Genomic DNA, 13,866 nt, shown 5'->3' with positions numbered 1-13,866 from the left:
AGGGACCGCGGCAAGCGCTGAGAGCCGCTGCCTGCCAGACGCCTTCAGCCCGGACGCGCGCACAGCTCGTCGGTTCTGCAAGACATGGGGCTCTGCTACAGCCTGCGCCCGAGGCTCTTCAGAGACTCCAGAGGCGGCGAGCGCGCCCCCCCAGATGTTGCGCCCGGTGCGGCCAGCCCCCCTGCACCCCCATGCTACGCCACTGCCTTCTGGCGGTTCCCTCCCTGCGAGAAGCCAAGTTACAGGGAACCAGGCAGAGGGCCTTCTCGGTGGTGGCGCCCGCCCTGTGGAACGCCCTCCCACCAGATGTCAAGAAAGTAGACAACTACAGTGGTACCTTGGGGTAAGTACTTAATTCGTTCCAGAGGTCCGTTCTTAACCTGAAACTGTTCTTAACCTGAAGCACCACTTCAGTTAATGGGGCCTCCCACTGCCGCCGGAGCACGATTTCTGTTCTCATCCTGAAGCAAAGTTCTTAACCCGAGGTACTATTTCTGGGTGAGCGGAGTCTGTAACCTGAAGCGTATGTAACCTGAAGTGTATGTAACCCGAGGTACCACTGTAATCAGCTGCGCATGCGCCAGACGGGGTGGCGCAGACCAGGGCACCGCGCCAGGCCAGTCCTCACTGCCAACGCTGCTGGGCACCGACCCATGGGGTGCAGAGGTTTTACAGAGCCTGCGCACTGGTTCAAGCCTGCCCGCTGGAGCCAAGCGGGGCCATTATGTGCCCTTGCCCGCCCGTGCAGGGAGGGACGCAGCACAGCTGGCAGGATGGAACGGGGATCGTTGTACTCCAAAAAAACCCGTGTGCCAGGGCTCAGGCTCCCCTGCCGCCCCCCATGCTGTACCCCTGGCCATACATACTTTTATAATCTTCTATCATGTCACCTCTCACTTGCCTTTTCTCTTAACTAAAAATCCCCAAACGCTGCAACTTCGTAGAGGAGCTGCTCCACCCCTGGATCATTTTGGTTGCCCTTTCCTGATCCTTCTCCAGCTGTACAATGACGACAACGATGATGATGATAATTTATTATTTATACTCCACCCATCTGATTGGGTTTCCCCAGCCTCTCTGGGTAGCTTCCAACAAAATATTAAAATAAAATAATTCATCAGCTATTAAAAGCTTCCCTAAACAGGGCTGCCTTCAGACGTCTTCTGAACGTCAGATAGTTGTTTACGCCTTTGACATCTGATGGGAGGGCGTTCCACTGCGTGGGCGCCACCACCGAGAAGGCCCTCTGCCTGGTTCCTGTAGCCTCTCTTCTCACAGGGAGGGAACCGCCCGAAGGCCCTTGGCGCTAGACCTCCATGTCTGGGCTGAACGATGGGGGTGGAGACACTCCTTCAGATATACTGGACTGAGGCCGTTTAGGGCTTTCAAAGTCAGCACCAACACTTTGAATTGTGCACAGAAACGTACTGGGAGCCAGTGTAGGTCTTTCAGGACCGGTGTTATGTGGTCTCGGCGGCCGCTCCCAGTCACCAGTCCGGCTGCTGCATTCTAGATTAGTTGCAGTTTCCGGGTCACCTTCAAAGGTAGCCCCACGTAGAGCGCATTGCAGTAGTCCAAGCGGGAGATAACCAGAGCATGCACCACTCTGGCGAGACAGTCTGCGGGCAGGGAGGGTCTCATCCTGCGTACCAGATGGAGCTGGTAGACAGCTGCCCTGGACACAGAATTAACCTGCTCCTCCATGGACAGCTGTGAGTCCAGAATGACTCCCAGGCTGCACACCTGGTCCTTCAAGGACACAGTTCCCCATTCAGGACCAGGGAGTTGTTTCCGGGTCGCCTTCAATGTCATACCCTCCCACATTTCTCTAGTGAAAATAGGAATGTGATAAGGAAAAGCGGGACATTCCAGGTTCAGATCAGAAACTGGGATGGCTTCTGTCCATCTGGGAAAGAGGGAGCCTTGGCGGGTCTGCAATATACAGCACAAGCGTACATGAGTTTCAGGTCCTCTCATTTCAGGATCGAAACCTCAGCTGTGGGGCAGGAGCCACTCTTGGGGGTTAGTTGGCTCTCAGCCCAGCCCAGCTCAGAGGGCTGGATGAATGCCACCCATTCTGCTGCTGGCTGGTTGATCACAGAGAGGCCCTGAGCCAACCAGGGTGGACTACAGAAGACATTTGTGATGCAAGCGTTACCTCGGGAGAAGGGGCCCTGTGAACTCCCTGCCTGGAGTCCGGCCAGAGCAGCTGCCTTGCCCCAAGACCATGCTGGCAAACCTGCTGGATGCCATCCCAAATAGCTGCCATTTGCTGTTGCTGCTGCTGCTGGTGCTTTCGTTGCTGTTCGCCGGTAACTGGGCTGCCGAAAACGTGAGAATATCCTGGGTAAGTAAGGCTCAGCCTTTGGAGCCAGGTGAGATCTGGGGTTCTGGTTCTTGGCACCCAGAACGGCATAGCCTACAAACTGGTTGCTGCTGGACTCACTGTCTCAAGTGGGAGAGAGTTCCACAGTCTTAACTACGCTGCATGAATGAGGGCTGCATTTTATCTGCCCTGAATCTTCCAACATTCAGCGTTGTTGAGTTTCCATGAGTTCTAGCATTGTGAGAGAGGGATAGAATTCAAGTTGCAAGAAAGGAGATTCCGACAAAACATTTGGGGAAACTTATTGATGGCTGTTTGACAGTGGAACTGGTGGACTCTGCTCAGCTTTAGCTAAGATTCCTGCATTGCGGGGGGTTAGAATAGATGACCTTTGGGTCTCTTCCAACTCTTAAGATTCTGTGATTCTCCCTCTGCTTTCTCCATGCCGTGCATAATTTTAAAAAACTTTTAGCAAACTATTCTGGCACCTCTCATGTGCCTTTTCTTTAAAAAAAAGTCCCAAATGTTAAATGCTAAAACCTTTCTTCATAGAAAATATGACTAAAAAAACAGTTTAGTTTTCCTGGCTAAACATGTTTAGCTCCCTCGGGAGGTGGTGGACCAGGGGCGCCAACTATGGGGGGCCGTGGGTGCCTGAGGTCTCTCGAGATCTTGGAAGCTGAGTTTCGGTACCACTGGAAGTCAGGTTCCAAGGCTGGGGGAGGGGATGTCATGACCTGGGACCCAGGTTGTCTCCCCTGTGGTGGACTCTCCTTCCTTGGAGGTTTTTAAGCAGAGGTTGCCATCTGTCATGGATGCTTTTAGCTGAGATTCCTGCCTCGCAGGGGGTTGGACTAGAGGACCCTTGGGTGTCCCAACTCTACAGTTCTATGAAACTAGCCATCCCCTCACTTGTGATTCCTAGCTGCAAGGCACTTTCAAATGCAGATCACCTCTGGCAGTGGAGGCAGAGGGACAGATCCATCTTTGCACTCTCTTTGCAGACCCCCCCCCCTCTCCTCTCTCCCTCTGTGCTGTTCTGATGCTTTCAGAGGAAGCAGTGGAGGCCAATTCTTTACAAGAGGATTGGACAAATTCATGGAGGAGGAGGCTATGGATAGCTCCCAGCCACATTGGCTCTACTCTGCCTCCACATTCAGAGTTGAGTTTCCATTGAAATTAGGCTGTATTTTAATATTTTAATCTTTTAATGTTGTATTTTAATCTTGTTTTTAAGTTGTATTTCAATCAATTTGTTTTTATATCAGGTGTTAGCCACCCTGAGCCTGGTCTTGGCCGGGGAGGGCGGGGTATAAATAAATGTTGTTGTTATTATTATTATTATTATTATTATTATTATTATTATTATTAAAGGCAGGAAGGCTTGTGAATTCAAGCTGCTGGGATCCACAGGAAGCAAAGGCGCTCTTGAGCTCAGATCCTGCTTACAGGTTTCCCATAGAGCAGTCTTTCTCAACCTGTGGGTCCCCAGATGTTGTTGAACTACAACTCCCATCACCCTTAGCTAGCAAGGCCAGAGCTCAGGGATGATGGGAGTTGTAGTCCAACAAGATCTGGGGACTCACAGGTTGAGAACCGCTGCCCTAGAGGGATCTGAGTGGCCCCTGTGAGAGCAGGTTCTGGGCAAGATGATCCAGCAGGTGCTTCTTATGTTCTTAAGAAAAAAAAACCTTGGGGGAACCTGAAACACACCAAGACTAACGGGGCCGGCGCTACCATGAGGCAGGGTGAAGCAGCGGCCATAGATGGGCATCGGGGTGGGACAGAGCTCTGCCTGTGTGACATGCAACCTGCCCTGCACCCACTGAACCAGGCCGCTGTCCTCAGGGTGTAAGGAAGGATGCTGAAATAAGATTCAGCTGTCTGCCTGGGAGGAGGAAACTCCTTGCACTTTGCTTCAGGTGGCAGAAAGCCTTGGACAGGCCCAGCAGACCATGAAAGGGATTCAGTCCCGCTCGCCGTTTCCTCCCCTGCTTCTGTTGCCGCCTCCCTGCTTTGCCTTCAGCTCTGTTCTTTTCGCCTTGCTGTTCTTCGACAGGTTCCTCCTTGTCTCAAGAAGAAGCAGACCAAGCACCCAGCAGCATGGATAAGTAAGCAGCGGGCGCCCTCCCACCTTCCTGCCCCATCCCTGGGGCAGCCGGGATTCTGCTGCTTGCGCCGCCACGCGGTTCACGGGCTCTTCCTTGCCTTTCTTTGCAGCACCTTTAGAAGGAGCAAGAGACATCAGCACAGACACGGAAGTGAGATGGAACACAAGCACAGAATCGGGAAAGAGGTGAGCCTCGATTCCTGCAGTGCAGGGGGTTGAACTGGATGACCCCGGGGGGTCCCTTCCAACTCTACAATTCTGTGATTCTATGAAAAATCAGACAGGCAGCATCATCTGTCCCAGTTCCCCAAAGGAGTGTAGACACTGAGAGTCATCCATGGGTAGGCAAACTAAGGGCTTCCAAATCGGGCCCACGGATGGTCTGGGAATCAGCATGTTTTTACATGAGTAGAATGTGTCCTTTTATTTAAAATGCATCTCTGGGCTATTTGTGGGGAATAGGAATTCGTTCATTAATTTTTTTTGCCAAAATATAGTCCGGCCCCCCACCAGGTCTGAGGGACAGTGGACCGGCCCCCTGCTGAAAAAGTTTGCTGACACTCTTATTATGTTCTTATGCTGCCCTGCTTCTCTGGTTTTTCTTAGGTCGTGCGAGATCCTGAGCTTGCCTCGCACTCTGCACACCTTGGACAAGAACATCCAGTATCTCGCCTGGCAAATGCAACGCATCAGCGGCACGTAAGGAAATCCTAGAAAACACCATGCACTTGCAGTCTGAGGGGGAGAAAACTTTTGTTTTCATATCTCTTTAGTATCTGCAAAGTGAATATTCGGAGGAGTTTGATTCTATTGATTTGATTTGATGTACTGTATTTCTATGGCACTTTTTATTCAGGTGCATCTCAAAGCAGCTTACAAAGAGTAAATATCAATAGCATAATGGAACAGCACAAAAATAGCATAAATCATATAAAATAATTAACAAACCATCAATAAAACAATTGCAACCTCAAAACACTTAACGAAACAGCAACTAAAAAAATAACCTCAGCGTCACAATTACAGCAAAAATCATATTATATGATTAGCAGATCAATAAGGCATTTATAATCTATAGAACGATGTTAACGATGTTAACAAAATAGCAACCAAAAACGTAAGCTAAGTACTGTTAAGGTCATACACACACTCCCTACACCTAGGGTTGCAATATTTCAAACAGTGAAAATCTGGACAGAGCCTTTTGGGCAAAATCGCTTTTTAAAAATGCCATTTTTAGGGGGAAACGGCAAAAACAGCATTGCCAACATGAGCAGACATACGCCTGGCTTTTCCCGGACATTTTCCCAATTTTCACCCAGATGCTACTGTTGCCTGCAGAATTCCCGGTATGTCCAGGAAAATTTGGATATATGGCAAACCTATCTACACCCCGTGACTCATTGCTGTTGCACTGAGCGGATCAGTTTTCCAGGGGTTGCAGGCACAGGGTCTGTTTCCTTTTGGAAATGATGCACATAAAGACACCACAGATACATGGTTTATTCACACATACAGTGGTGCCTCGCAAGACGAAATTAATTCGTTCCGCAAGTTTTTTCTTCTTGCGAGTTTTTCGTCTTGCGAAGCACAGTTTCCCCTCTGTCCCCGGACCTGTTTAAAGCAAGGGGCGGCAGGGAGAAGATTGCTTCTCCCCGTTGCCTGCCCCGCAATGTCCGGGGACAGAGGGGAAGCGCCGCGCGCCTTCCCCTCTGTCCCCGGACCTGTTTTAAAGCAAGGGAAGGGGCAGCGGGGAGAATCGTTTCTCCCCGTTGCCGCCCCTTGGTTCAAAAGGGGTCCGGGGAGAGAGGGGAAGGTGCGCGCGCTTCCCCGCTGTCCCCGGAGCTTGCGGGGCAAGCTTCGTTTTGCGAAGCAAGCCCATAGGGAGATGCGTCTTGCGAAGCGGCTAAGAAAACGAAAAACTCCTTCGCCTAGCGGGTTGTTCGTCTTCCGAGGCGTTCGTCTTGCGGGGCACCACTGTATATACAAGCTGAGCCTACGATGGAGGGCTTCACAGCATTAACATCCCCAAAGGGCCTTGCTTCGCCAAGCCACAGCCTTGGAGTCAAACAGAAATCAAGCACCCCGAAGGTCATCCATTCCAACCCCCTGCAACGCAGGAACTTTTTGCCTAACGTGGAACTCTAACCCACAACCCTGAGATGAAGAGCCTCGTGCTCTACCAGCTCAGCTATCTATGTTCCCATTACCTCACCAGGAAGCTAGCCTGGCTATTCCGAGAATTAGAAGGATGCCAAGGCTTTCAGCCTAATGCCAACTCATAACAATATTTTATTAACTTTGCACTTTTGTCCCTCTGGGCAAGGGTTTATTTCTTTTTACCCTTCTCTTTTCTTTCATTCCCCCCCCCCAAATATAGTCCAGCCCCCCACAAGGTCTGAGGGACAGTGGACTGGCCCCCTGCTGAAAATGTTTGCTGACCCCTGCCGTATAGAGTCCTTTTGCAGGTTCTCTGTCGGTAGGAGAAAACAACAGAGGCCAACCAGAGTATATTGAGAAGCAAAGCAGCTAGTAAGCCAGATCTTCATTCACTGTTGCAACAGGGTCCCTACTCACCACACGCAGTAGGAAGGAGGACCTTGAACAATGGTGCGCAAGCCCTTATATAGACTTCTGAAATTGCCCACCCTGTAGTCCAAGACCATCTCCCAAAACATCATACATACATCACAGGAGGAGGCGGTCTACAGCAGAACGCCTGCTTGCCAGGATACCTGATAATGGTCACTGGTTGCATTATGTGGGCAGCCTGGCTATTCTTTTGTGATGGTTAATACTTTACTTCCTGAGTCCAGGTCACAGGATCACCCTATTCATACACAAATACTCCCTTAAGACAGGAATTGCAAGTAAAAAGATAATGGGAAGGCTTTCCCCATTTGCCTCCCTTCCTGTAGGGGAATATTTGAGGTCATTGGGAAAGTCGAAATGGCTTACTATTTCAGACACATGGCTCATATAATTATGAGTACAGTCATAGCTCATGTTGCATTTGCTTCAGTTTGAGCATTTTCAGGTTGCGTCCGGCAGCGACTCGAAAGTACCGGAAAGGGTTACTTCCGGGTTTCTCCGCTCGCGCATGCGCAGAAGTGCAAAATGACGTCGTGCGCATGCGCAGAAGCTGCGAATCGTGACCCGCGCAGATGCGAGTTTCATTCTGCTCATGTTGCAAATGGGATCCATTTTGCAGCCCCGTTCGCAACGGGATCCCATTTGCAACGAGAGGTACCACTGTATTTGTCCTATATTTGAGACCTTAACATTCTTATAACATTCCTTTGCTGGTGACAAACAAGACGAAGCAAAAAAAATGCCTGTTCTGACCTCCTTTGCCTTTCTGCCTCTCCCACCTGACCCCCTCCAGGATCTCGCGGACCCCGTCCAATGTCTCCATGGGGTCCGTCACCTCCATCTGCAGCTGGGGCCATTCCTCAGGAGGAGGAGGAGGAGGAGGAGGAGGAGATGTAGAGGAGGAAGAGGTCGAAGTTGACACCACCTGCTACAGCTGGTCAGCAGTGCCCCCCTCCCTGGCTCCTACCTCCCTGAACAAAGCAGCGGCAGCCCCAGCAGCTCATCTCCCCAAACCCCCCAGGGTGGTCTGCCACCAGCCCCACCACCAGCCCCACCACCAACCCCACCACCAGCCCCACCCCTGCCCCAAGCAGGACTCCAGCCTGTACCAAAAGCGGCTGCAGGGGCAATGGGGGAGTACCACACCCTGCTCGGACTCCACCATCAGGCGCATCTGCACCCCCCCTCCCTGGCACCCCGCAAACAAACACCCCAGAGGCCCACCCCACCCACCAAAACCGCCCAACAGGATCGGCTTCCTGGACTACAAGTCCCAAGAGCTGCTCAACTGGCACGTCCACACCAAGCAGCGCCAGAAGGAAGAAGACGCAGTGCTGGCAATGCACTCTCGCAGGGACCCCAGCCCCAAAGGCAGGTCCTGGGTGGTCAGCCTCGAAGCTCCCAAAGGCGGGGTCCCTCAGTGGGCCGCCAGCCCGCAGCTGCCCACATGCCAGAGGTCGCGCAGCCGCACGCCCCCTCTGCCCCACCCGGCGGGCCGCCAGAGCCCGCCCAAGATCCTCCACATGCGCAGCCCATGCCCCAGGCCCCCCACGCCGCCCCGGGAAGAGCTACTGACTCCCCCCATCCTTGTATGCAAGACCATGAGTCACAGCAGCCTCCGGGGCCTGGCTGCGGGTGAGGTGGGCAGCGAGGCTGCCAAGGAGGGCCTGGAGACCCTACTTGGCCTCTTCGGTCCTGGCAAAGGCCCCCTGGCCAAGGAGCTGAGCAGACCCGGCACCCCCAAGGATAAGGAGAGGGATGTCGGGGGCAGTCGGAGGCCCCACAGCAACCCCAAGGAGACCAGAGCCGCCAGCCCGAAGGCCAGAGCTGCCAGTCCGAAGGCCAGAGCTGCCAGTCCGAAGGCCAGAGCCGCTAGCCCAAAGGCCAAGCCCCTGGAGATCGAGATCAGTGCCACCCTGGACCGCAAGGTGCGACGCCTGAGCTGGGCCGACGCCACTGCACCCGAAGCCCCCAGGCCTCTGGCAATCCGCGACGCAATGAGCGCCACCCGCCCGCCAGTCCTGGACCCGTTATTCATGTGCCAGGCGCAGCTGGAGATGCCCTGCTTGGCCCTGGGCCCGGCCAAGCTGCAGCAGGAGGTGTGCCAGCCTGCTGTGCCGTCCGGCAAGACCCCGTGCCTGGCCCACGCGCTGGTGGAGTCGCTGGACCAGGACCAAGCTGTGCAGGACCTGCACCAGGCCCTAGCCAAGGGGCTGGGGAAGGGGCGCGGCCGGCCGTGCGTGGAGTACCCCGTCTGCCTGCTGTGCGGCCGCTGCACCCCCTACTGCCCCCACCCGCCCTCGCGGTACAGCCCTTCCCTGGTGGTCTACCCCCGGCTGAGCGTGCGCGAAGGCGAGGTCCACATGGGCTTGGGCTTCTTGCTGAAGATCAAGCGGTCCGAGGCCAACGAGTGGGGGCTGGTGTGCAAGCCGGATGCCTCCCGGACGCGCCCGGGCAAAGAGGGGCTGCCCTCCAAGCTGGACAGGAGCAAGGGCAAGCGGCGGAAGAACAAGGCAGCCACCCCCCAGCCTCGGGACCCAGAGAAGGTTGTCCGCCTGCACAGGCAGCAGTCGGCAGAGAGGCTGGACATGAGGCCTAAAAGCCACGGCAGAAGCGTCCCGAAACCCATCCCGCCACCGAAAATGAAGCCCGAGCCAGAACTCCGAATGCCGGCCCCCAGCACGGTGCTTGCCGTGCCCCCCAAGAAGCGCCCCAACATCCTGAAGCGGCTGCTTCTCTGCATCAAGAATGTCTGGGCGAAGGTGCGAGGCAAACCTGTCAAGCCCCCCAAGAGGCAGGGCTCCCCGCCTGCCCTGCCCAAGTCCCCCGAGAGGCCGTGGTCCCCTTCGTCCTCTCCCGACGACTCCAAGCCCCCAAACCACGAGGGAATCTTGCTCCACAGGCAGGACTCTCTGCTCACAAATATAAATGCCTTGGAGCCCAGCCCCAGGCAAAGTTCCCGGAGGGTGTCCCTGCAGCTCGGCACGCCCAAGGCGCCACGGAGCCCGCAAAAGTCTGGGGCGCTGAAGAAATTGCCCAGGCAACCCTCCCCGGTGCAATTCAAGAAGGCCTCGTCCAAGCAGAAATCCCACAGGAGCAGCGCGCCCTAAGGGCCTTAGCAAAGGCGCTCAGCCCGCTTGCCTTGGCGCAGAAAAGGCTCCGTGGCCAGAGGGCTGGGGAAGGGACTCTCCTGCAGGGACCTTTGCTTTCCTTATCCTACACAGGCGGGACACAGCTGGTCTGTGTTGCTTCGTTCCAGGCTGCAAATAAATTGGCTGGACGTTTACATCTCTGTACCCCCATCCTCTTGCTGGTGCATTTGTACTTTCTCTGTGAGCTTGCGGGTGGGGGGTGTAATAAACAAAAATCTGCCCTTGTTCCCTTATGGGGAACACAAGAGCCCTTATAGAGTCCTTTGTAGGTTCTCCATCAGTTGGAGAAAATAACAGAGGCCAACCAGAGAATTTTGAGAAGCAAAGCAGCTCGTAAGCCTGACCTTTATTGAACTGTTGCAACAGGGTGCTCCCCCCACACGCAGGAGAAGGAGGAGGACCCAGAACCCAGGTGTGCCCACATTTTAAATTGCCTGCCCTGGAGTCCAAGACCACCCCCAGAAACATCATACTTACATCACAGAAATGGCGGTCTACAACAGAAATCTGAGTGCATTGTTTATCTCCCGTTTGGCAGGGTACCTGTTAATGCTTGCTTGATTGATACCCTGGGGAGCCTGGCCAGTCTTTTGTAGTGATAAATACTTAGTTCCTGAGCCAGGTCACAGGCTCACTGTGATCGCCTGGGAATCCGATTCAGAGGCTGAACTGGAGGAATCCCAGCCTGCACAGGAGTCCCCGCCTCCAGGGCCGGCTGAGCTGGGGCAGGGCCTTGATTCTGAAGCGCCTGCACCTGTGCCGGATCCTCAGGAGCAGGCACCAGGTGAATCCACTCTGGCTCCGGAGGTGGTTGAGGACTCAGTGCCTACAGGTGAGTCTTCCCCTGGGTCCAGTAACCCTTCAGCCTCTCCTGAGCTGCAGAGGCTCAGGGCAGAGAGGCAGAGGGAACTGGTTTCTCCCAGGAGTGCTCGCCTTAAGGCCAGGAGAGGCGGGTCTCCTGGGGGCCGGGACCGCCCCTGGCCTCAGAGAAGATAAAGGCCAGTCAGCCCTGGTCCCAGGTTGTGGGAGCAACGTCGTTGATGAGCTGTTTCGGCCAGCACCCAGTCCTGTTCCTCCAGAGTTCCTGTCCTTGCCCGGCTCCCCACTGTGGACCCCGCTTCGCCCATGGAGGACTGTCTGCCGACGCTCGACTCAGGTCCTGGACCTCGCCCCACGGTAACCTCCCCCCTGGACCAGCACACTCACCCTTTTCATACACAGACATACCCTTAAGACAGGATTTGTGAAGAAAAAGACAATGGGGATGCTTTTCCATTTTCCTTTGACTTTGCAGAGAAAACATTTGGTCAGTTTGGGAGCCAAAATGGCTTCATGGCTGTTTTCCTGTGCTGCTTCAGACATGTGGTTTATATATTTATGTACGTGTTTGCTTGGTACATGTATGAACATTTATTATACATAGGTAAAGGTAAACGGCGTTTCCGTGTGCTGCGCTGATGCTGGCTCGCCAGAGCAGCTTTGTCACGCTGGCCACGTGACCCGGAAATGTCTCCGGACAGCGCTGGCTCCCGGCCTCTTAAGTGAGATGAGCGCACAACCCTAGAGTTGGTCACGATTGGCCTGTACGGGCAGGGGTACCTTTACCTTTAAAGCAGGGGTGTCAAACTCAAATTCATTGGGGGCCGCATCTGTCAGCATCGCCCTTGAGCCAGTGCACCAAGTGGACTCATGCACTTCAACCCCGACTGGGCTAGGCGAGCTGGGTAGCACTGCCAGCGACCATCTTTCTCACAGGGACAGGTCACCGTGCTGTGGACTCACAGCTTAGAGCTGAGAGCACCGGATTCACTTGACCAATAATACAGTCGTTGTGCAGCAGAGTTTTGAAGAGTCTTGCAGAGTATAAACCACTCGGAGAGCAGGTCTGTAGAATATCTTCCTTTTATTCTATAGCTACAACTATGATACAAAACTATATACAGAGCTAAAATATCTAAGCATAAATCAATGCTACACTGAGAATCTGCAGCTGCTCTTAGCAGCAACCTTATCTCTAGACACGATCTCTAACACTCTCTCTCTCTCTGATACACTCACTGACTGACTCACTAAGTAGAAAGCAGAACATTGCTCCTCCTCTCTGTAGAATCAGCAGGCTCCTCAGGAGATTCTTGGATATGGGAGGGGTGAAATCTCCTCAGTTTGGTCACCCTCAAAGGGCCGGTTGTATCTGTAGGACTATGTGTCCACTCTTTATTATCATAAATTATTGTCACTGCATTTGATTGTAGTTTATGGTCCCTATACCACTGTAAAGTGACACGGAAGTGGTCAGTATATCCAAAGTTTACTGCTCGGACTTTTAAGCAAACTTTTAAGCAGAATAATAAGCAGACCCCCCTTCCCCCCCCGCATACATCATATGTACTTACAGTACAGGAGAGAAGGGTTCAGGCAGCCGTTGGATCTGTCACATCACAGGATGGCATGCGCTCAATATAAAAACAAGTGGAGGTTTCCTGAATGCATGTAAAGTGGAGGTTTCCTGTGTAGAACGGCCGGCGCCGCTAGAGGGCAGACGTTCTCTGGCTTGTAGGCTGCCGCGCATGCGCTGAAGAGGCGGCTTTCTTGTGTCAAAAAAAAAAAAAAAAAGAGCGAGAATAAAAGGTGAAGGCTGGCGGCCGGCGGCGGCTACACGGGCCACATGACGAGGTCTGGCGGGCCGGATTCGGCCTGCGGGCCTTGTGTTTGACACCCGTGCTTTAAAGGTAAAGGGACCCCTGACCATTAGGTCCAGTCATGACCGACTCCGGGGTTGTGGCGCTCATCTCGCTTTACTGGCCGAGGGAGCTGGTGTACAGCTTCCGGGTCATGTGGCCAGCATGACCAAGCTGCTTCTGGTGAACCAGAGCAGCGCACGGAAATGCAGTTTTCCTTCCCACTGGAGTGGGTACCTAGTTATCTACTTGCACTTTGATGTGCTTTCGAACTGCTAGGTTGGCAGGATTATACATATAAGACCTTAATTTTTTATTTCAGGGGTGTTGGTGGGAGGGGGGCAGAGAAAGAGGACAGCTAGACCAGCATCCTGTTCTCAAAGTGGCCAACCAGACGCCCCTTTTGGGAAACCTACAAAAAGGATTTGAGCACAAGAACAACTCTCTCCTTCTGCGGTTTCCAGTGACTGGGATTCAGAAGCATTGCTGCTTTTGACTGTGGCTGGTAGCCCTTAATAGTCCTCTCCTCCTCCATGAATTTGTTTAATCCTCTTTTAAAGCCATCCAAGTTGGTGGCCATCACCGCCTCTTGTGGGAGGGAGTTCCACAGTTCAACTACAGGGTGTGTGATGGGCTGGATCTTCCAGAGGGGGCCCCTCTAGTCCCCCATCCCAGACCCGTCAGCTGCCCAATTTGAGGAAAACATCCTGGAATTACAGAAGCCATCCCAGCTTCTGCTTGGATCCCAGGATGTTCAGTTTTGGTCTTCGCCAGAGCACGGCCCGGAAAGATGCCCACTAATAATAATAATAATAATAATAATAATAATAATAATAATACTGTACTCTAGTACAATCCTTGCATTTATAACCCATCTTTTCCTTCCAAGGAGCCTAAAGAGGTGCACCTGTTTCTCCCTCTCCTCCTTTCATCCCGGCAACGACCCTGTGAGGCAGGCCAGGCTGAGAGGCAGGCCAGAGCTGGCCCCCAAGGTCACCTAATCACTAT

General features: G+C 53.5%; 2 protein-coding genes across 3 annotated transcripts in view; both read left to right on the top strand.

Moving 5' to 3' along the window:
- PRR30 (proline rich 30) overlaps nucleotides 1–10,314 on the top strand; it is a 146,572-nt gene extending 136,258 nt beyond the window's left edge. Inside the window, exons 2-6 of one of the 2 annotated variants that reach the window (XM_083733242.1) lie at nucleotides 1,983–2,347; nucleotides 4,386–4,437; nucleotides 4,547–4,622; nucleotides 5,043–5,135; nucleotides 7,822–10,314. In XM_083733242.1, the coding sequence (XP_083589368.1) occupies nucleotides 2,228–2,347; nucleotides 4,386–4,437; nucleotides 4,547–4,622; nucleotides 5,043–5,135; nucleotides 7,822–10,138 (2,658 nt within the window). In that variant the 5' untranslated portion in view covers nucleotides 1,983–2,227 and the 3' untranslated portion in view covers nucleotides 10,139–10,314. Of the gene's footprint in view, nucleotides 1–1,895; nucleotides 2,348–4,385; nucleotides 4,438–4,546; nucleotides 4,623–5,042; nucleotides 5,136–7,821 lie in introns of those variants that run through there. The other variant, XM_083733241.1, reaches the window with a different exon arrangement.
- Nucleotides 1–13,866, top strand: part of LOC310842040 (sterile alpha motif domain-containing protein 12-like) — a 225,228-nt gene that overhangs the window by 115,219 nt on the left and 96,143 nt on the right. The gene's annotated exons all lie outside the window — the stretch shown is intronic.

Source organism: Podarcis gaigeae, assembly GCF_964106915.1.
Source record: "Podarcis gaigeae genome assembly, chromosome: 3".
In the NCBI taxonomy this organism is placed as follows: Eukaryota; Metazoa; Chordata; class Lepidosauria; order Squamata; family Lacertidae; genus Podarcis; species Podarcis gaigeae.
This window is presented reverse-complemented; position numbering and strand designations above follow the sequence as displayed.